The 19507-nt window shown below is 53.9% G+C and overlaps 2 protein-coding genes across 3 annotated transcripts in view; both read left to right on the top strand.

The window, feature by feature from the left end:
* OSBPL2 (oxysterol binding protein like 2) overlaps positions 1–13463 on the top strand; it is a 41706-nt gene extending 28243 nt beyond the window's left edge. The window contains exons 7-14 of the mRNA XM_024128490.3: positions 1486–1668; positions 6064–6171; positions 6872–6961; positions 8703–8826; positions 10655–10783; positions 12181–12304; positions 12893–12983; positions 13222–13463. Coding sequence (XP_023984258.1) covers positions 1486–1668; positions 6064–6171; positions 6872–6961; positions 8703–8826; positions 10655–10783; positions 12181–12304; positions 12893–12983; positions 13222–13324 — 952 coding nt within the window. The 3' untranslated portion in view covers positions 13325–13463. The remainder of the gene's footprint in view (positions 1–1485; positions 1669–6063; positions 6172–6871; positions 6962–8702; positions 8827–10654; positions 10784–12180; positions 12305–12892; positions 12984–13221) is intronic.
* Position 13464: 1 nt separating this feature from the next.
* Positions 13465–19060, top strand: LOC114487651 (uncharacterized). Of its 2 annotated transcripts, XM_055090009.1 has the most exons (3): positions 15031–15206; positions 15325–15496; positions 15738–19060. In XM_055090009.1, exons 1-3 carry the CDS (start codon positions 15139–15141, stop codon positions 16284–16286), a joined length of 789 nt encoding a protein of 262 aa, XP_054945984.1. In that variant the 5' UTR covers positions 15031–15138; the 3' UTR covers positions 16287–19060. The 2 variants fall into 2 exon arrangements, with proteins under 2 accessions (XP_028354721.1, XP_054945984.1); XM_028498920.2 differs by having other exon boundaries at positions 13465–15206; positions 15325–19060.
* The last annotated feature ends 447 nt before the right edge of the window (positions 19061–19507 follow it).

Raw genomic sequence — 19507 nt, 5'->3', positions numbered from 1 at the left:
GGCACGTGGGATCCTCCCGGACTGGGGCACGAACCCGCGTCCCCCGCATCGGCAGGCGGACTCTCAACCACTGCGCCACCAGGGAAGCCCGAGGGTCACTCTTAAGGGGACATTTTTGTCTTGAATTCATGTAGAGTTTTCTCCTTTCTTAGATGTTTCTCTCGAGCAAAAGCTTCCTCCCTCCGGTTAGTTTGCTTTAGTCCAGGGTTCGAGATTCTGACCTTATGTAGCTGTCAGATTATTATTAGCATTTGTGTTTATTAAAAGCATCAGCGAAATATCTGAAAAGAGAAATCAAAGCGTAATATGATAAAAGTTCCAGACAAAGGAAAGTAAAAGCAGATGGATTAAAAGCATACGAACCCCCCAAGAGGCTGAATACAGAGTGACACCCCTAATTGTTCATCTTTTTCATGAACGTGGTAGTTCAGGGGTTGAACTAAAGTTTCACAGGCTGATGGGAAACACTGACATTCTCTCTTCACTTGTGTGTCGGGCCTTAGCTTCCAGGTCACGCTTGCGGTGTCTGCCGCGTGCCGCACGTGTGAGACGGAGCCGTCTTCCTGTTTGGGGGGCAGCATAAGTAAGCGTGGCCATTCGCCAGTGTCTTTTCATCCTTAGAGATCGCTCGTGGATAACTAAAAATAACACTTTCTTTTCTTAGACAAGTATTCATTTTGTAAATTACATACCTTGGTAGGCAACCTTTTTAAAATCTAATTTTTCAACTTTCCTTCCTCTGTAATGATTGGAAATTCGGATTCCAGTTAAGTTAGTAATTATGTGGTTGAGCTTTTATAGTTTTTAATGACTACAGCTGTAGGTGTATTCAGAGTTCTGGAACAATTAAAAACTGACATTTTTATTGAAAAAGAGAGTGTACTAAAAATCCTGTTTCCTGGCCAGGACTATCTTGGGGCATAAGACATTTCATCACAGAAATGCCAGGAGCCTTGAAAGGAGGCTGGAAAGTCCTACTCTGGGTTTACTGGGCAGTGGGCGTCCCTCGAGGACTAAGGTGACAGTTTGCTGTCAGTTCTCTGAGTCGCTGGTTCTGAGAGCTCCTTGTGCACCTGCGTGCAGGGCAGGAGGCCTCTCTGCGCTGTCGCTTGTTCTGCGTGGTGCTGACTTTGGCCCTGGCGGCGCAGCGCGTGCGCGTGTGCTGTGCCTGTGCTGTGTATGCTGTGCGAGTGCGTGCTGTGCGTGTGCATGTGCTCTGCGTGTGGTCAGTGTTAGGCCAGGTGTGACGTCAGGGAGCCGTGTCGGATATTTCTGCCACGTGTGACAGCACGCGTGGTCCCCTTATCTCAGCGCCCCTTCCAGACGTGGAGGCCGGGTGGCGTGCGGTCCTGCGGCGCCACAGGCGCTGAGCTGCGGGCCCCCTGAGAGCGGGTTGGGCTGACCTTTCTGGGCTTCGCTGTCACTGATGAGGCCCTTTGACTGTCCCTCTTGCCCCCGCCTTTCTTTTCCTCGTTTTGTTCCCAGGGAAGACTTAGGGTTCAGATTCATATCCGAGCAGGTCAGCCACCACCCACCCGTCAGTGCGTTTTACTCGGAGGGCCTCCATCAGGACTTCCTGTTTCACGGCTCCATCTACCCGAAGCTCAAGTTCTGGGGGAAGAGCGTGGAGGCGGAGCCCCGTGGCACCATCACGCTGGAGCTTCTCAAGTGAGTGGGCGGCCGCGCATCCGAAAGGAAATCCGTTTCCATTTAGGACGAAGACGTCCTTCTGGTGGAGGGATCCTGCGTGTTCTGTGGGCAGGTAGCCTTTCCAGCGGCAGGGACTTGCTCTAAGGAGGCTGGAGACCTCGTCGGGCCGGCTGTTCCTGGGGGTCCTCCTCGCGTCTGACTGTGTGGGGTCCCGTCCTCTCCCCTGATCTCTGCGGTGCGGTCCCTGGTCGTGGGCATCACCTCCTGCTGCGCGTCAGCCCCAGCTTAGCAGCGTGAAACGACACTGTCCTCCCACCGTGTCTGGGGGCTGGAGGTCAGGGGCAGCGTGGGGGGCTCTGCCGGGGTTTTGTGCGGGCGCAGCCGGGAGGCCTCCTGAGGACGAGTGGGTGGAGCCTCTGCTCCCACGTCCACTGTGCTGGCCGCTGGCAGGAGACCTCGGTTCCTTGCCACCCGCTGCTCCGGACGGCTGTGCAGACGAGGCGCTGGCATCCCCCAGAGCCGGGGCCCGAGGTGGCGGGCAGACCACCACCCACCGGGACAGAACCTGCAGTGTCTTCTGTGACCTGAGCTCAGAAGCGAACACGGCCCTGTGTGCGCGCGCTGCTGGTCACGCAGACCAGCCCTGGTTGAGTGTGCAGGGTGGGGGGTCGGGCTTGACCACCGGGAGGTGGGAAGGAAGGGGCCGTCTTCCAGGATGCCCGAGCACCGTTAAATCTAAATCTAAACGCACCCAATCCGATGGTGATCAAAGACCCTCAAAGCAGAAACTGAGTCTCTAGCAACCGCCTGGCGCTGCAAACCCATCGTGGGTGGTCCAGGCCGAGGGGTGCAGCCGGCCCCCTGGGGTGTGAGCCTCGCTCACCTGTAGCCCCCGTGGGAAGCTTCTGATGTCATTGCACTTCCTGTGGCCCCGCCAGGCTGGAGGAACGGGTCTTCCCAGTACCCACCCCCCAACCCCTGCACCCCGCCGCGGTGAGGTCGGCCCCTTCCTGGGGAGGGTGCCCCGAGGGGTGCAGCCGGCCCCCTGGGGTGTGAGCCTCGCTCACCTGTAGCCCCCGTGGGAAGCTTCTGATGTCATTGCACTTCCTGTGGCCCCGCCAGGCTGGAGGAACGGGTCTTCCCAGTACCCACCCCCCAACCCCTGCACCCCGCCGCGGTGAGGTCGGCCCCTTCCTGCGGAGGGTGCCCGTCCCGCCCGTCCCATCCGTCCCATCCGTCCCGTGCTCTTGGCTTTCTTGGGTGAGGCACGGGGGGCTGAAAGGTTCCAAGCCTCGTCAACTAACACCTTTGGGTCCCTGGGAGATTCAAGGAATTCCAGCCGTTCATCGTGAAATGCTTGTGCGTGGGGTCCCTGGGAGATTCAAGGAATTCCAGCCGTTCATCGTGAAATGCTTGTGCGTCGGGTCCCTGGGAGAGTCAAGGAATTCCAGCCGTTCATCGTGAAATGCTTGTGCGTCGGGTCCCTGGGAGATTCAAGGAATTCCAACCGTTCATCGTGAAATGCTTGTGCTCATCCTTAGAGATCGCTCGTGGATAACTAAAAATAACACTTTCTTTTCTTAGACAAGTATTCATTTTGTAAATTACATACCTTGGTAGGCAACCTTTTTAAAATCTAATTTTTCAACTTTCCTTCCTCTGTAATGATTGGAAATTCGGATTCCAGTTAAGTTAGTAATTATGTGGTTGAGCTTTTATAGTTTTTAATGACTACAGCTGTAGGTGTATTCAGAGTTCTGGAACAATTAAAAACTGACATTTTTATTGAAAAAGAGAGTGTACTAAAAATCCTGTTTCCTGGCCAGGACTATCTTGGGGCATAAGACATTTCATCACAGAAATGCCAGGAGCCTTGAAAGGAGGCTGGAAAGTCCTACTCTGGGTTTACTGGGCAGTGGGCGTCCCTCGAGGACTAAGGTGACAGTTTGCTGTCAGTTCTCTGAGTCGCTGGTTCTGAGAGCTCCTTGTGCACCTGCGTGCAGGGCAGGAGGCCTCTCTGCGCTGTCGCTTGTTCTGCGTGGTGCTGACTTTGGCCCTGGCGGCACAGCGCGTGCGCGTGTGCTGTGCCTGTGCTGTGTATGCTGTGCGAGTGCGTGCTGTGCGTGTGCATGTGCTCTGCGTGTGGTCAGTGTTAGGCCAGGTGTGACGTCTGGGAGCCGTGTCGGATATTTCTGCCACGTGTGACAGCACGCGTGGTCCCCTTATCTCAGCGCCCCTTCCAGACGTGGAGGCCGGGTGGCGTGCGGTCCTGCGGCGCCACAGGCGCTGAGCTGCGGGCCCCCTGAGAGCGGGTTGGGCTGACCTTTCTGGGCTTCGCTGTCACTGATGAGGCCCTTTGACTGTCCCTCTTGCCCCCGCCTTTCTTTTCCTCGTTTTGTTCCCAGGGAAGACTTAGGGTTCAGATTCATATCCGAGCAGGTCAGCCACCACCCACCCGTCAGTGCGTTTTACTCGGAGGGCCTCCATCAGGACTTCCTGTTTCACGGCTCCATCTACCCGAAGCTCAAGTTCTGGGGGAAGAGCGTGGAGGCGGAGCCCCGTGGCACCATCACGCTGGAGCTTCTCAAGTGAGTGGGCGGCCGCGCATCCGAAAGGAAATCCGTTTCCATTTAGGACGAAGACGTCCTTCTGGTGGAGGGATCCTGCGTGTTCTGTGGGCAGGTAGCCTTTCCAGCGGCAGGGACTTGCTCTAAGGAGGCTGGAGACCTCGTCGGGCCGGCTGTTCCTGGGGGTCCTCCTCGCGTCTGACTGTGTGGGGTCCCGTCCTCTCCCCTGATCTCTGCGGTGCGGTCCCTGGTCGTGGGCATCACCTCCTGCTGCGCGTCAGCCCCAGCTTAGCAGCGTGAAACGACACTGTCCTCCCACCGTGTCTGGGGGCTGGAGGTCAGGGGCAGCGTGGGGGGCTCTGCCGGGGTTTTGTGCGGGCGCAGCCGGGAGGCCTCCTGAGGACGAGTGGGTGGAGCCTCTGCTCCCACGTCCACTGTGCTGGCCGCTGGCAGGAGACCTCGGTTCCTTGCCACCCGCTGCTCCGGACGGCTGTGCAGACGAGGCGCTGGCATCCCCCAGAGCCGGGGCCCGAGGTGGCGGGCAGACCACCACCCACCGGGACAGAACCTGCAGTGTCTTCTGTGACCTGAGCTCAGAAGCGAACACGGCCCTGTGTGCGCGCGCTGCTGGTCACGCAGACCAGCCCTGGTTGAGTGTGCAGGGTGGGGGGTCGGGCTTGACCACCGGGAGGTGGGAAGGAAGGGGCCGTCTTCCAGGATGCCCGAGCACCGTTAAATCTAAATCTAAACGCACCCAATCCGATGGTGATCAAAGACCCTCAAAGCAGAAACTGAGTCTCTAGCAACCGCCTGGCGCTGCAAACCCATCGTGGGTGGTCCAGGCCGAGGGGTGCAGCCGGCCCCCTGGGGTGTGAGCCTCGCTCACCTGTAGCCCCCGTGGGAAGCTTCTGATGTCATTGCACTTCCTGTGGCCCCGCCAGGCTGGAGGAACGGGTCTTCCCAGTACCCACCCCCCAACCCCTGCACCCCGCCGCGGTGAGGTCGGCCCCTTCCTGGGGAGGGTGCCCGTCCCGCCCGTCCCATCCGTCCCATCCGTCCCGTGCTCTTGGCTTTCTTGGGTGAGGCACGGGGGGCTGAAAGGTTCCAAGCCTCGTCAACTAACACCTTCGGGTCCCTGGGAGATTCAAGGAATTCCAACCGTTCATCGTGAAATGCTTGTGCGTCGGGTCCCTGGGAGATTCAAGGAATTCCAGCCGTTCATCGTGAAATGCTTGTGCGTCGGGTCCCTGGGAGATTCAAGGAATTCCAGCCGTTCATCGTGAAATGCTTGTGCGTCGAGCTGGTTCTTGCCCCGAATTGTGGCTCTGGGACGCAGCCTCCCTTGAGACGCACATCTGGCCACCTGCTCAGTACCCGTTTGCGGGGTTTCTCTTCTCCTCGGGGAAGGCCGGTCAGGGAGGGTGAGGACTGACTGACGGGAAGGTGTTTGCACCCCCAGGACCCATCCCCGCCACACGCAGGTCCCCAAACGGCCAGGGCCACGCGCTGGGGACCTCGCGGTTCCCGCAGGCTGCGGCGGAGGGGCTGTTCTGTGGAGGGCTTCACAGGAAACCACGTCTCGCCTTTGTCTCAGCCTTTTCTTGCTTATTAGCTTGTCTCGACATTTAAGTAGAAAGCTTTGTTGCTGCTACAAAGGAGAGAAGAAGGACATTTCAAACGAATGCTAAAGAGGTAGCCCTTGTTCGGGGAGTTCAAAGCGATACTCTGCCCTTCTGCAGGTTTTAAGTCAATTACGGTTTGATTCTGTCTGGTATTTTCCTTTTTGAGGCCGCACAGCGTCTTTGCTTCACTGGCCTCTGACTTGCTGTTCTCTGGCGTCTTTCAGACATAACGAAGCCTACACGTGGACCAACCCTACCTGCTGTGTCCACAACGTGATTATCGGGAAACTCTGGATAGAGCAGTACGGGACGGTGGAGATTGTAAACCACAGGTAACGGCCCCGACAGTCGTGCAGCCGTCAGAGTCGGGGTGGCGGTGCGGCACCCAGAGCGCCAGCTGGCGCTCAGCCCGTGGCTCCGCGCTGCCGTCAGCTTCTCCGGGCCCCTCCCTGGTCCCCCGTGCCCCTCGGCCTCCAGACGGGCCTCGCTGGCTGGGAGGCCCCACACGTGGTGGTGGTCGGATCTGATTCTCTGCTTGGCACTGATCGAAGTCATCATTACTGCTCTGTGTTGATATCTCTTTGTTTTTAGTCACAATAGTGAATTTATTTTGAAATTTTAAACTACACTGAAGAATGGTGTGATTCCCTGATGAAAATAGAGTGACCGTTCTCAAATCTTGTCCACTGTCCAGTCTGTCGGGCCTTATTCCTAGAAGTTCATGGCTGGTTGGCTTTGTTATCTCTATTAAGATGTAATTTACATGGCATAAAATCCACCGTGTAAAGCGGACGCTTAAATGGTTTTTTAGTAAATCTACTGAGTTGTGCAGCCGCCGGCACAAGCAGGTGCCCGAAGCTTTCCATCCCGCGGAGGAAGGGTCCCCGTGCCGACCGCCGGGTCCTGGTGCCGCCCCGCCCTGGGCAGCCTCCAGTCTGCCCGCCCTCTCCCTCCCTCCCCGCTTCTTTCTCTCTCTCTCTTTCCTGGAGGTTTCCTGTCTACAACAGAAGCCTGTGTTTGTTTTCCCCGCAGAACTGGAGATAAGTGTGTGCTTCACTTTAAACCGTGCGGATTGTTTGGGAAAGAACTTCACAAAGTGGAAGGGTACATTCAAGACAAAAAGTAGGTCCGCGTGGGGGTTGGGTCACAGGGTGCCTGGACGGCGTGTGTGTCTCTGCAAAAGACGTCGTTGTGCCGGTGACATCTGGCGGGGAGGACAAGTTATGACTCTTTCTTGTTTAGAAACAGCATTTCATTACTGAGCGCAGAAGGGGGAGGTAATGGTGAGTTTTAAGCGCACCATTCAGGGTGGTGACTGCTGGAGCCCAGCTTCCCCTTCTTGGAGGGTAAAAGATCTGGGTCTGTTTTCTTTTGATAAAATGGATGTGAGAAAGTTCAGCATTTTCACTGCGAGGTAAAGCTGCAGCTGTGCAAACAGGACTGAGATTTTAGAATTCGACCGTGTGTCTCCTTCTCTCTCCTGGCGTCCCTAGCGGTTGTCAGGCAAAAACCAAACACTAGCTTACGAGCGTCATTCTCACGTGACTTGTTCATTCCAATCTGGAAATTTGGGACTTTTAAAGTTGTTGTGAGCAGAGAAATGGCCAGGAGTAATTTTAACAAATTTTTGGGGGGGTTCCCCCACGTTATGTGTTGGGTCTCAATTTCTCTCTCTTTTTTTTTTTTTTTTTTTTTCAGTAAGTAACTTGGGCCGTTTAAGAGCCATAAGGTTCCTTCCAGCTCCTAAAATATACACATTTTCAAGTAGAAAGAAGTTTCCAGTGTAAAGCAGCGGGTGCTTTTGTTCCATCCCACTCTACTGGGTACCAGAAATTCACCTGTTCTAAGTCCTTAAAATACCTTTAGATGTAAGACTCTGACCACTTCGCCCCTGGGAGTAAGTTAGGACCTGGTGTGTGGACTTCAGGGGACAGCAGTCCCGTTAGCGGGAACAGCACTGACCCGCCCTGTGGTCAGCTCAGCCACAGAAACAGGCCGCGGGAGCGGGCGCCCACCGGCACTCGGCGAGCCGTGCCAGTCCTGTTCTGAGTTTCTGGTTTTCCGCCCTACATTGGATGCTCTTTCCTAACGCTACGTCTCTTGGAGACAGAGAGTGTCTGCCAGGCTGTCTGCCGAGTGAGGACTGGCCACGTGTCCCTGCCTGCTGGCCCTCCCAGCACGTCCCGTGGCGGGCGGGGCAGCCTTTCCAGGGAGCGTGTGGCCAACTGTATGCTCTCCCCCGAGGAGGACGTGAGAAGGAAAAACAAGGGCCCAACACGGTTGGCATTGTTCCTTTGGAATCAGGCAGAGAGCTCTGGTGGCTGATCTGGAAAGATCTGTCGAGGTTATTACGAAATGAAAAATGTGGGCAGACCATGACAGGGGTGTTTGACTTGAGGTTATGAAGATAAAGCAGACCATATCAGCTGAACCTGGGGAGGGTTGTTTACGTGGTTTATAGAAAAAGGGCTGCAGGACACGCGGTACATAAAAATGTGATGTATTTCAAAAATAAGAATCGGGCGCATAGGGTGTTAAACGTAATAACGTCGTACGCTTGTTCTCCCATCGTCTCGTCTCCTGCGGCCCGTCTTTCGCCCTTCAGGTTTTTGTACCTTCATTTTCTCTTTTCTGCTTTCGTGAAGGAATGTGAATAGTTAGTCTCAAAAGCCACGAGTAAGAGATGCTAAAATGAAACTTTTCGTCTTTGCATTTACCCCCAGCAACACCCCTAAAATTTGGAAGGAGACACGCCAGAACGAGAGTTTATTCCATGGTCACAGTTAAGGTGCTGCACGGTTAGATGAATGGTTTATAATTGTTAACCGGTAACTTGGTTTTAAAAAATTCCCTTTGACTACAGCAAAAAGAAGCTCTTTATGATCTATGGCAAATGGACGGAGTGTTTGTGGGGCCTGGACCCTGCTGCGTACGAGTCCTTCAAGAAGCAGGAGAGGAGAACCGATCCCCTGCGGAAGACAAAGCTGGTGAGCGGCTCCGTGCGGCGTTCCCCCCGCGGGTGGGGTGGGTGGGTGGAGCCTGGCCGGGCCTGCCGCTTGCGGGGGACACAGTGCCTTCGTGGCCCCAGCTGCAGAGGGTGAATCACAGAACCTGTCTCTCAAGCGCAGCTGCTTGTCTTCTGATTCTGGACCGGGGAGGAGTTCACCCGCGTCCCAATCGTGCCTCTACCCGCCCCGAGCCTGGCGGAATCAGAGGACACCTCCGTTTTCTTCTGGATACTTCTCTCTCTTCTTTTGGCCACACTGCGAGGCATGCGGGATCTAGTTCCCCGACCAGGGATCGAACCTGGGCCCCTGCAGTGGAAGCACAGGGTCTTAACCACTGGACCGCCAGGGAAGTCCCTCTTCTGGATACTTCCTCATAAATATCCTGTTTCCCTGCACCTTGTTAGCTTAGACCCATTAAACAAGCAAGTGGATGTCACTTCTGCGTTTCTAGTTCTGAGCACCAGGTAACATACCCAACAGCTGGAAAGTTTTCACAAGGATACTTTCCCCTTGGAGCTTTGGAATACTGATTTTCTTTTTTTTTAATTAATTTATTTATTTATTTAGTTTTGGCTGCGTTGGGTCTCCGTTTCTGCGTGAGGGCTCTCTCTAGTTGCGGCGAGCGGGGGCCGCTCTTCATCGCGGTGCGCGGGCCTCTCACTGCCGCGGCCTCTCTTGTTGCGGAGCACAGGCTCCAGGCGCGCAGGCTCAGTAGTTGTGGCTCACGGGCCCAGTCGCTCCGCGGCACGTGGGATCCTGCCAGACCAGGGCTCGAACCCGTGTCCCCTGCATTGGCAGGCGGATTCTCAACCACTCCGCCACCAGGGAAGCCCTGGAATACCGATTTTCTTAAGACTAGTTCTTCTTGAGCTTAAAACTAGAAGTGGTAGTTCAAAAGAGGTGTCGTGTCACATTTTTCTGGATGATAAATTAGACTGTACCAAACCCGAGGTGTTCAATATTTGTTTAACAAAATATTCAGCTGCCACTGGGATTGATAGTGCTTTTTGTTTGTTTGCTTGGCCATGCCACCTGGCATGTGGCATGTGGGATCTTAGTTCCCTGACCAGGGACTGAACCTGTGCCCCCTGCAGTGGAAGCTCAGAGTCTTAACCACTAGACTGCCAGAGGAGTCCCCCGTTAGTGTTTTTTATATTATGCTATTTCATGGGTGCTATTAGACATTGTTTCTAATAATGCTCTTTTAAACTAAAAAAAAAAAGTGAAGTTCCATTTAAAGACCATACAGTGGAATGTTAAATCCGTCTAGTGACGTGTTTTAATGCGTTAGCTTGGCTTTGTCTTCCCTTTGGGGAGCCTCACAGGGAGGGAGCGTCTTGTGTGGGTACTTGTCGCTGAGCTGTGTCTTTATTTAGCTTCTGGCACCAAAGCACATAACCTGCGGGTGGGGGAGGACTCCAGGGCTGTGCTTCTCACGGTTTAAGTGTCTCCCTTCACAGCTGCCTGAATAACCACTCCGTTCTTCCCCTTCGTCCCGTTGACTTTGAAAAAGAAGTAGCAGTTGTACCTTTTTACTGAGACGTGATCCCCAGTCTAGAAACGCTAGAGCACCCTGAAGTCACCACGTGCGAACCCCGTCTCGACTGAAAGCAGGAGCGCAGCTCGTGGGGGAATAGCCGTCTGGGAGCGGCACCCTCGGCCTCCTTAGGAGGTGTCGCCCCGTCCAGTCACACCCAGAGGGCTGTGCGGGCTCCCCCCCCAAGGAGGGCGGTGCCTGGCTGCTGTCTCGGGGGCTCCGGGCGGGTCTGGAGGGGCTCCGGGAGCATCGAGGTGCCGTGTCTTTCAGGACGACTGCCCCGAGAAGGCCGACGGCGACGTGGTGGACGCTGTGCCGGAGGCGCAGGAGACGGTGCAGGTCATTCCGGGCAGCAAGCTACTCTGGAGGGTCAACACCCGGCCCCCCCACTCGGCCCAGGTCCGCGGCCCCCGCCCCAGCCAGGCCCCCCAGCCATCCACTGTCACCCAGGGGACTCCCTGCCCTCCAAGCCCTGACCCCGACACATCAACACCCTGTGCACACATCACAGTACCCGGCTGACACTGCGAGCCCTCAGAGCCTACACCGGCTGCGTCTTACCAAAAGGGTCTCCACACCAGTTTCGAGAGATGACTTTTCTGACTTACCGGTTTAGGTGCTTAAATGCATTTTGATGTTTGTCTTTGAAAATTGCGCTTATAATTTGCTTTACATAGAATAAGTTTATTAAATGTAATGCAAAATTATAAGTGCAGTTATAATTAAATATAATTAAATTTAAATATAATAAATGTATTATATTTACAGTAATGTATAATATGTAAAAATAATTATATGATAACGATAACACATGTAATAAATTTTATTTTAATATAAGTTATATGTTAGTTATATATAAAATACATACACAACATACTATACGATTTTTTATTGTATTGTCACATCCTATAAGCAAAGCACCGCATGTGCAAAATAAAGGAAACAAAACAAAACATTCATCGGTAAATACATTACCTCAACACAGCCACTATTATAATTTTAGTAGAGTACAAACTAGTATAAAATAATAGCAAAAAAAGCTTACGTTTAAAAACAACACTCATCCCTTTGGTTCAGTGAGCATCTACTGAGTCAGGGCAGGTGGGCCCAGGTCACCGGGAGCAGAGCCCGAGGACAGGGCAGGCGAGGACCCCGGCCCTACACAGCAGAGCCACCGGCCTGATGGGCTGGGGGCGGGCCTCCTGGGGGCCTGGTGACCTGGAGCAGGACGGGGGCAGGCGGGGCTGGGGAGGACGTGGCCATCCAGCTGCTTCCCGGCAGGGGAGCGGCCGGGACCCAAGCCTCACCGCTGCTCTGAGCGATGTGGGGTCGTTCAAGCAGCGAGGGGACCGGGTGGGTCCCTCTGGCCGCTTGTGGAGGTAGACTTCGGGGGCCAGAGCGGGAGGGAGGCCAGGTGGGAGGCGAGTCCCCAGGTCTGGGCTGTCGGGAGGCAGAGGCTGGGGGTGGGGGGGTCGTGGGCGCAGCAGCGCCCCCGGAGGAGCTGAGCTGGAGACTCCCGTCCGGCCCCCAGGATGTGAGAAGGCAGACGTGCGGGTGGGACGTCAGGGTGAGGGCCTGGGTGCCCCTTGCGGGGGCGGAGGAGAGGAGCCCCAGGCGAGTGCGTGTCAGGGCAGGGAAGGAGCCCCGGCCCCGGTGACCTTGACAGCAGTGCCTCCAGGGAGCCGGGGACACTTGGCTGCCCTGGAGGGGTTTAGAGTGTCGGTGGCCTCCAACTGTGAAGCGTGCACAGAAGAGAGTGCCATTTATAGTAACGATTTCTGTGCCTGCTCCTCCAGATGTATAATTTCACGAGCTTCACGGTTAGTCTCAATGAACTGGAGACGGGCATGGAGAAGATCCTGGCCCCCACCGACTGCCGGCTGCGCCCCGACATCCGAGGCATGGAGAACGGCAACATGGGTGCGTGGCCCCGGCTGAGCGGGCGGGCGCAGGAAGGGAGCGCGTCCGCGTTAACCAACCACACTTCACGTCTTCTAGATCGTGCTTCTCAAACCGTCTGTGGGGAAGGAGTTAAAAAATTTCTAGTTTGCTGCAGCCCAATTCTTCTCTAAATAAAATAAGATTAAATTACTAGGAAAATGAAATGCGAAAGAATACATACGAAATGCAAGTACCCTGTCTTCTTATTAGGTTCCACAGACAGTAAGATTACATTTCAGAAGCTGGACACACTGTTATTTAAAAGTCGCTTGGCTGGAGGGGCCCCCCCCATGCCCGCCCAGCCCCGAGGCCCCCGTGCCTGCCGGGCTGGGCCGCGCTGGGGGCCGCGCTGCGGTCTGTGCTGGGGTCTGGACCTGGCCGTGCGCCTGTGCGCTCGCGCCTGGGTTTGGTTTCCCGCTGACGGCCTTTACTGTCTGTGGTTTGCTAACCCACGTGTGGCTTTTCATCTGGGGTCGGGTGTGAGGGGTGCCCCAGTGTCTGCTCTCTCAGCCCTCAGCTCTGCCTGTCACCCTGAGCCCTGACCCAGTCCCCTGTGCTTGCACCCAGACCTGGCGAGCCAGGAGAAGGAACGGCTGGAGGAGAAGCAGAGGGCGGCCCGGAGGGAGCGGGCCAGGGAGGAGGCCGAGTGGCAGACGAGGTGAGACGCCTGGTGGCCACGAGGGCGAGGAAGGGGGAGGGGCCGCACACCCACCCACCCGGGCAGGGCAGAAGCTCCCCCGTGTCCCGTAGGATGGTGGCCAGCAGCTCTGGGCTGCGTGTAAACTGACGTGTGATGTGACGATGCCTCATTAGAGGGGCCACGATCCCAGGGGGAAGAAGAGACCGACGGCCGTGCCTTGTCCACGGGCCCCCTGACCGCCCGCTCTGTGTCGCAGGTGGTTTCACCGAGGCAGTAACCCGTACACGGGGACCCCCGACTGGCTGTACGTGGGGGGCTACTTCGAGAGGGATTTCTCAGGCTGCCCAGACATCTACTGAGAGAGCGGACCGGCCCCCGGACCCGGAGACCCGAGAGGCTAGACTCCGTCAAGTGGCTGCTCGGACCTTCGGTCACAGCAGAAACCAGCTCTTCTAGCGGCTGTTCGTGGAGATGGCAGCATCCCTGGCTGAGGGTTTGATTCTAATCAACTTTTGATCGCCAAACATTTTACTACTGTTGCAGTCTCTTCATAAAGCTTCACTTGGGATCATCATGTTTCCATTAAGGTTTGAAAAGGAACATTCTGTACAGTTCCCTTTTATGTGACAGAACCAGAGCTGGGGCTGGTGTAGCTTACAGCACGCTCCTAATTACAAAAGTTATAAATAAAGGAAGTAACAGGACGGGGTCCACATTCCTCCTTATAACGCGGTGGCAAAGTGTTTGAAGGTATTTTAAATTTGCACCAGTAACAGGAAAAGATGGATCTTGAAAAAAGTCCCACCAAGAGCTTTATAAAGGCCAGGAATTGCTTTCTAGATTACAGTAACGCAAAAGTGAAGATTTTCAAAGCATCTGATTGAATGAAATGAAAAGTTGTCACAGAGTCTGTATTTTTTACCAGTCTTCAATAATGTAAAGATTACTTTTGATATTTAAGTTCAAACTACTTGAATAATATTTTGCCGAAGAGCAAGATAGGCATTAACATCACGTGTACACTGTCCAAAATGAAGCATTACTATGACAACCGAGGGTGGCCGGAAACCTTGACAAAATGTCCCCGGATGGCTCCCAATCCCGACAGGTTTGGGAGCCCGCCTCTGGCCCCCAGGGCTCCCCTGTCACTGCAGGCCACACCCACGGCACAGAGTGAGTCTCTCACGACAGTTGGCCTGTCCCCGCAGCACCTGTGTTCCTGTCCTGCATGTGTGAAATACGAGGGACCCGCCTCTGGGGGCACCGAGGCAGGGGGGGGTCCTAGCAGTCGCTTCCAGTGGTGTCATTACCGTTGGGTGTCCGTCTCTGCACACGTCTGCACCAGTGACTGTTTACTTTCCGTAGAGAAGCCAAACACCACCGGTCGTTGCAGAGCTCTTTGAATTGAAGACAATCTGCTGTGTGCGCAGACGCACACGCACGCGCGCGCACACAGGCACCCGTATGCAGTGGTGGGTTCTCAGTGAGAGGGTGTCGGCATTTTGTGTCCCAGCTTCAAAATCACGTTTGTAATTAAAACACTTTTAAAAGCAAATCGTTGCTCTGAAGCCTTGATTCTGTAGCTTCGGAAACCCGAGGCGTGGTGTCGGGGTCGAATCCCAGCGCATTTGCTCGATGGAACCCGAGCGGGGCCGCCGGCGACGCACGGAAGCCCCCGACGATGTGTGATCTTGACGTTGTGCAGAGAGGAGATTTTGACACACCCGGTCGTTAGGATGGGGAGTCCTGTGTCTCTGGTCGGGAGGCGGCGGCGGCGGCGGCGGCGGGGTTGGGCTCCTTGTCCAGGGAGCGTGGGGGGACCCAGGACGCATTTAGAGCAACAGTGTTTAGGGCGGTTTGACAGCTTCCGTGGACTGTCCCATTTCTCGCCACCTCCAGTAATTTACCGTAAGGTTTGCATCTCTAGGTCCTCCCTGAGGTCAGATTCCACGTGGCCCCAGTAGCCGCTTCCTTCGCACCCGATTCAAGAGTCAAAGGAGAAAGGGCAGGATGGCCGTTAGGACCCTTTAACCACTGTGTCCACGGATGCTAACACCCACCAAAGCTGCCCCCTCAACTTGGCCGCCGTGACACACCGGGATGTTGGGTGTTTCTCTCTGATAAAGAGTTTTCCAGTGGAATTTGCTTTTTAAAGGACGACCTCCCACGACCGATGTGTTTGGCCCGTGTGGAAAGTGGTGGCCTCGTCGTTGGCCCCCAGTTCGTGACTGTGGCTTTGAGGTAGGGCCCGGGTGCCTTTTAGAGCAGTCTTGTAACTCAGAAGGTCCTTGTGGGATGAAAAGTCGAGCACACGCTTTACCCGAAGAACTTCACATTGTGATTTTGCTCCCCCTTGAAGGTGGGACCCAGTCACACGTCCATCGATTCGGTGCACGTTTACCGGGAGCCGCTGGAGGGTTAGCTGCGCAGGCGAAGAGAGACATGCTACGGGCACGCCGGCGCTGGCTAGATTCAGCCGGCCGCCTGCTGTTGGCGACCGACGGTCGTGTCTGGGTCGCTGTGCCACACAGGTCCGTCCCAGGGGTGGTGCTGCGCTCCCCGGCGGGGTCAAGGGTAAGGGCATTCCCCAGCACCGGCTGGCCGGCGGCGGGCCCCGGTCGGTCGTGAGAAGGCATCGGAGAGGCAGGCCCCGGCCCTCACCGCGTTCGGCCACTCCGGGCTGCCCCGAAAGCCAGGACCCTCCGGGATATAGCGTGGTGGCTCTGGAAGGGGTGAAACGAAGGTGCCAGGCGGACCCCTGCTCCTTTACAGGCTCGCGGGTCTTCGCAGGGCAGCGGCACAGCCTCCACAAGGAAACGGAAGCCGGCAGTGGTTTTCCTGGCCACGTTTCTTGGTCTCCGTTTCATACTCTGTCCCCAAGGATGCTGCTTGGGCTTGTGGCAGGATCTTCCCGAAACACGGGGAGGAGAGCCCAGTACGGCGCCGATGGCCTCTGGGCGCCCGGGCCGATGCCGCCGGCCGCTTGTGCCGATGAGCGTGGAGCTGTCCAGCTGGAGGCGTTGCCATCTGCTTGCTGGGTCCTCGTCAGGACCTGAGGCCAGGAAATCAGAACAGGACGAGAGAAGGGCCGGGCGTCTCCCGCGAGCCAGCCAGCCCTCCGGGTCGCCCCAGCGAGAAGCGTCCTCTCAGGACACCTGCTCCCGGGAAAAAGTGCTCCCCGCGGAGCTGGGGATTTACAGGTTTGGCAAGTCTCACGGATCCACCAAGAACAATGAAATGAAGACATCGTTGAAAATGCTAATAAGCTTCCAAAAATCAGAAGCCAGAATAGCCCTCCTCCTGTCGACCCTTGCCCGCTAGAAGGGGAGGGCGCTGCTCGGTGAAGCCTTGCGTCCTGTGTGGAGCTATTGGCCCTGCAGGAGAGTTCAGTCAATGGAGAGTTCCTACTGGTCCTGGCTTCATCTTCCAAAGGATCTTCCTATGCCCAAAGTGGGTGCGAAGATTGGGGTTCCCCTGATAAAAGGGCCTGTCACCAGACCTGCAGGACATCAAGTGGTGTTTCCCTCAATACACGTCATCTTTGGGCCTATCTTGTACGTTCTCAGTGTCGGTTTCTTCGCAAAGTGAAAACGCCGTTTTCGTATGTCTCCGTACGAGTCTCCTGGACCGTCAGCCCTCAACCGGATGCACTGCTCCATTCCGTCTTTGTGAACCAACCACCCTGGGCCAAACGTCTGGTGAAGGGCTGCTTGGTCTCTGCAGAGGGTGACAACGCACAGACAGGGTCCTTCCTCCGCTGTCCCACGAGCGCTGTTCGTCTTATCCGTGCAGCAGGAAAACGTCAGGCAAGAAAACACGTAGCGAAATGGATTTATTGTTATAATTTTATAATATGTAATAACTGTCAATATTCCTCTATATAAACAGAATCAACCATTCTCAGATTTTGGGGGAGGGCTGGACAGATCTGTGGAGGTAAATGTTAAACCCTAGCCCCGAATAGAGATTCTTTGCAAATGGGTGGTAGTTGACATTTGTTTTGTACTGAACAATTTTTCACTGTCTGCTGCTCTGGCCTCTCTGCAGAGGACTGCAAATCAGCTGTGGATGTGTCCTTGAGACCAGGCGTCAGACGTTTGGCCTGTGTGTTCTGTAGGACTGGCCCAGTTAACGGATTGTTTCAGAAGACTGCTTGTTACAGTGAAGAGGGGGCTCAGGGGCACATGAGATGGACGAAGGGGTCTGGGTTCTCTGGGCAACAAGGAGCTCTGATGGACTCTCTTCCCTCCTGGGGATTGGAGCCTGTTGCTGGAAGCAACGGCACGCCCAGAGCACAGCGTTCGCTTGACTCCGGGCACAGGTCCCCGTGCCCGACCTGCTGCCCTAGGTGCCCAGGTGCGTAGATGTGGGGCTCCACCATGGCCATGGTGTCTGACTGTGGGGACCACAGAGCATCAGCCCTGCCAGAGCCCGGGCCTGGCGTCCTGGGTGCTTAATCTCCACAATTACCATCCAGTCTGACCCATCGAGGAGGAAGGGGAGGCGCAGGAAGGTGGGCTTGCCTGAGGTTTCAGAGCAGGTAAGTAGAGGACATGGAATTCAAACCTTGACATACAGTGAAACTCACCCTTGTGTGCAGTTGACAGATTCACACCATCTTGTAACCATCACCACAATCAACATATAGAGTTTAATGGCAAGGTTCAAGTGGGAAGGGACTGTCTTTTCAACAAATGGTGTTGGGAAAACTGGATATTTACATGCCAAAGAACAGAATTGATCCTGACCTCACACCATATACAAAAATTAACTCAGAAGGGATCAAAGATCTAAATGTGAGACCTAAACAATAAAACTCTTAGAAGAAAATATAGAGCACAGAGTTCACAACTTTGGACTTGGCAGTTATTTCTTGGATATAACACCAAAGGCACAGGCAACAAGAGAAAAAAAAATAGACAAGTTGGACTTCATGAAAATTTAAACACGTTTTGTGCATCAGACACTAGCATCAGAGTAAAAAGGCAATGGGAGAAAATATTTGCAAATCAAACATCTGATAGCAGATTAATATCTAGAATATATAGAGAACTCCTAAAACTCAATAACAACAACAAAAAAAACCTGATTCAAAAATAGGCAAAGGACTTGAATAAACATTTTTCCAAAGAAGATATACCAATGGCCCATAAGCATGTGAAAACATGCTCAACAACATTAATCATCAGAGAAATGAAAATCAAAGCTACAACAAGATACCACCTCATACCCATTAGGATGGCTAGTATTAAAACAAACAAACAAACAAACCAAAAAATCCAGAAAACAAGTTTTGGCAAGGATGTAGAGAAACAGGAACCCTTGTGCACTGCTGGTAGGAATAAAATGATACAGCCACTGTGGCAAACAGTATGGCGGTTCCTCAAAAAATTAATAATAGAATTACCATATGATCCAGCAATTCCATTTCTGAGTATTTGCCCCCCAAAATTGAAAGTAGGGCCTCGAAGCAATATTTGTTCAGTCATGTTCATAGCAGCATTATTCACAATAGCTGAATCGTGGAAACAACCCAAGCATCCATGCACTGATGAATGGATAAGCAAAACGTGGGGTAGACATACACACAGCGGAAGATTATTCAGCCTTAAAAAGGAAGGAAATTCTGACGTGTGCTACAGCACAGATAAAACTCGAGGATATTATGCTAAGTGAAAAAAGCTAGTCACAAAAAGACAAGTACTGTACAATTTCATATATAGGAGGTACTGAGGGTAGTCAGATACATAGGGACAGAAGGTAGAATGCTGCTGGGGTCGGGGACAGAGGGGGTGGGGAGTCCGTGTCTAATGCAGACAGTTTCAGTTTTACAAAATGAAAAGTCTGAAGATGGATGGTGGTGATGGCTTCACAGCATTATGAATGTATTTACTACCACTGAACTGTACATTTAAAGATGATTAGGATGGTACATTTTCTGTTATGTGTTAACAATAAAAACAAATTGGAAAAAAAAAAATCAGTGGTCGCCAGGGGTTACGGAAGAGGGAGGGAAGGACAAGGCAGAGCACAGAGGGTTTTCAGGGTAGGGAGGACGCTCTGTATGATGCTATGATGGACACATGTCACTAAGCATTTGTCTGACCCGTGGGTTCAAGACGAAGCATGAACCCTGATGTAAACTCTGGACCCCCGGGGACATGATGTGTCCACGTAGGAGCGTGGATTGTGGCAGACACAGCGCTCCGGTGGGGATGCGGATGGCGGGACGTGGATGGTGGGGAGGCCTGTGGGGTTGTGTGGGAACGCTATACTTTCTACTCAGTTTTGGTGTGAACCTAAAATTGCTCTAAAAAAGAAAATCTATTGTTAAACAAAAAAAAAAGAAAACAACAACAAAAGCACCTGCCAAACTGTTTTCTCAAGTGGCCGTGTGCCATTTTGTATTTCCAACACCAAAGACTCCACAGCACTTAGTATTGTCAATTTTTTCTCTCTTTTCTTTTTTTTTTTTTTAGCCGTTCTAATAGGTGTGTTTTAATTTGCGTTTTCCTTATGAATAATGCCGTCCACAACACTTT

Source organism: Physeter macrocephalus, chromosome 14 (assembly GCF_002837175.3).
Source record: "Physeter macrocephalus isolate SW-GA chromosome 14, ASM283717v5, whole genome shotgun sequence".
NCBI classification, from domain to species: Eukaryota; Metazoa; Chordata; class Mammalia; order Artiodactyla; family Physeteridae; genus Physeter; species Physeter macrocephalus.
Note: the sequence above shows the minus strand (reverse complement) of the source record. Positions and strands in the feature narration are given on the sequence as shown.

Bases quoted from the DNA above. Each gene is read 5' to 3' on its own strand.
- LOC114487651 (XM_055090009.1), top strand. From the start codon at position 15,139: ATGTGTTTGGCCCGTGTGGAAAGTGGTGGCCTCGTCGTTGGCCCCCAG. The intron at 15,207-15,324 runs GTAGGGCCCGGG...TCCCCCTTGAAG, and splicing joins TTCGTGACTGTGGCTTTGAG to GTGGGACCCAGTCACACGTC. The intron at 15,497-15,737 runs GTCCGTCCCAGG...GCTCCTTTACAG, and splicing joins TGGGTCGCTGTGCCACACAG to GCTCGCGGGTCTTCGCAGGG.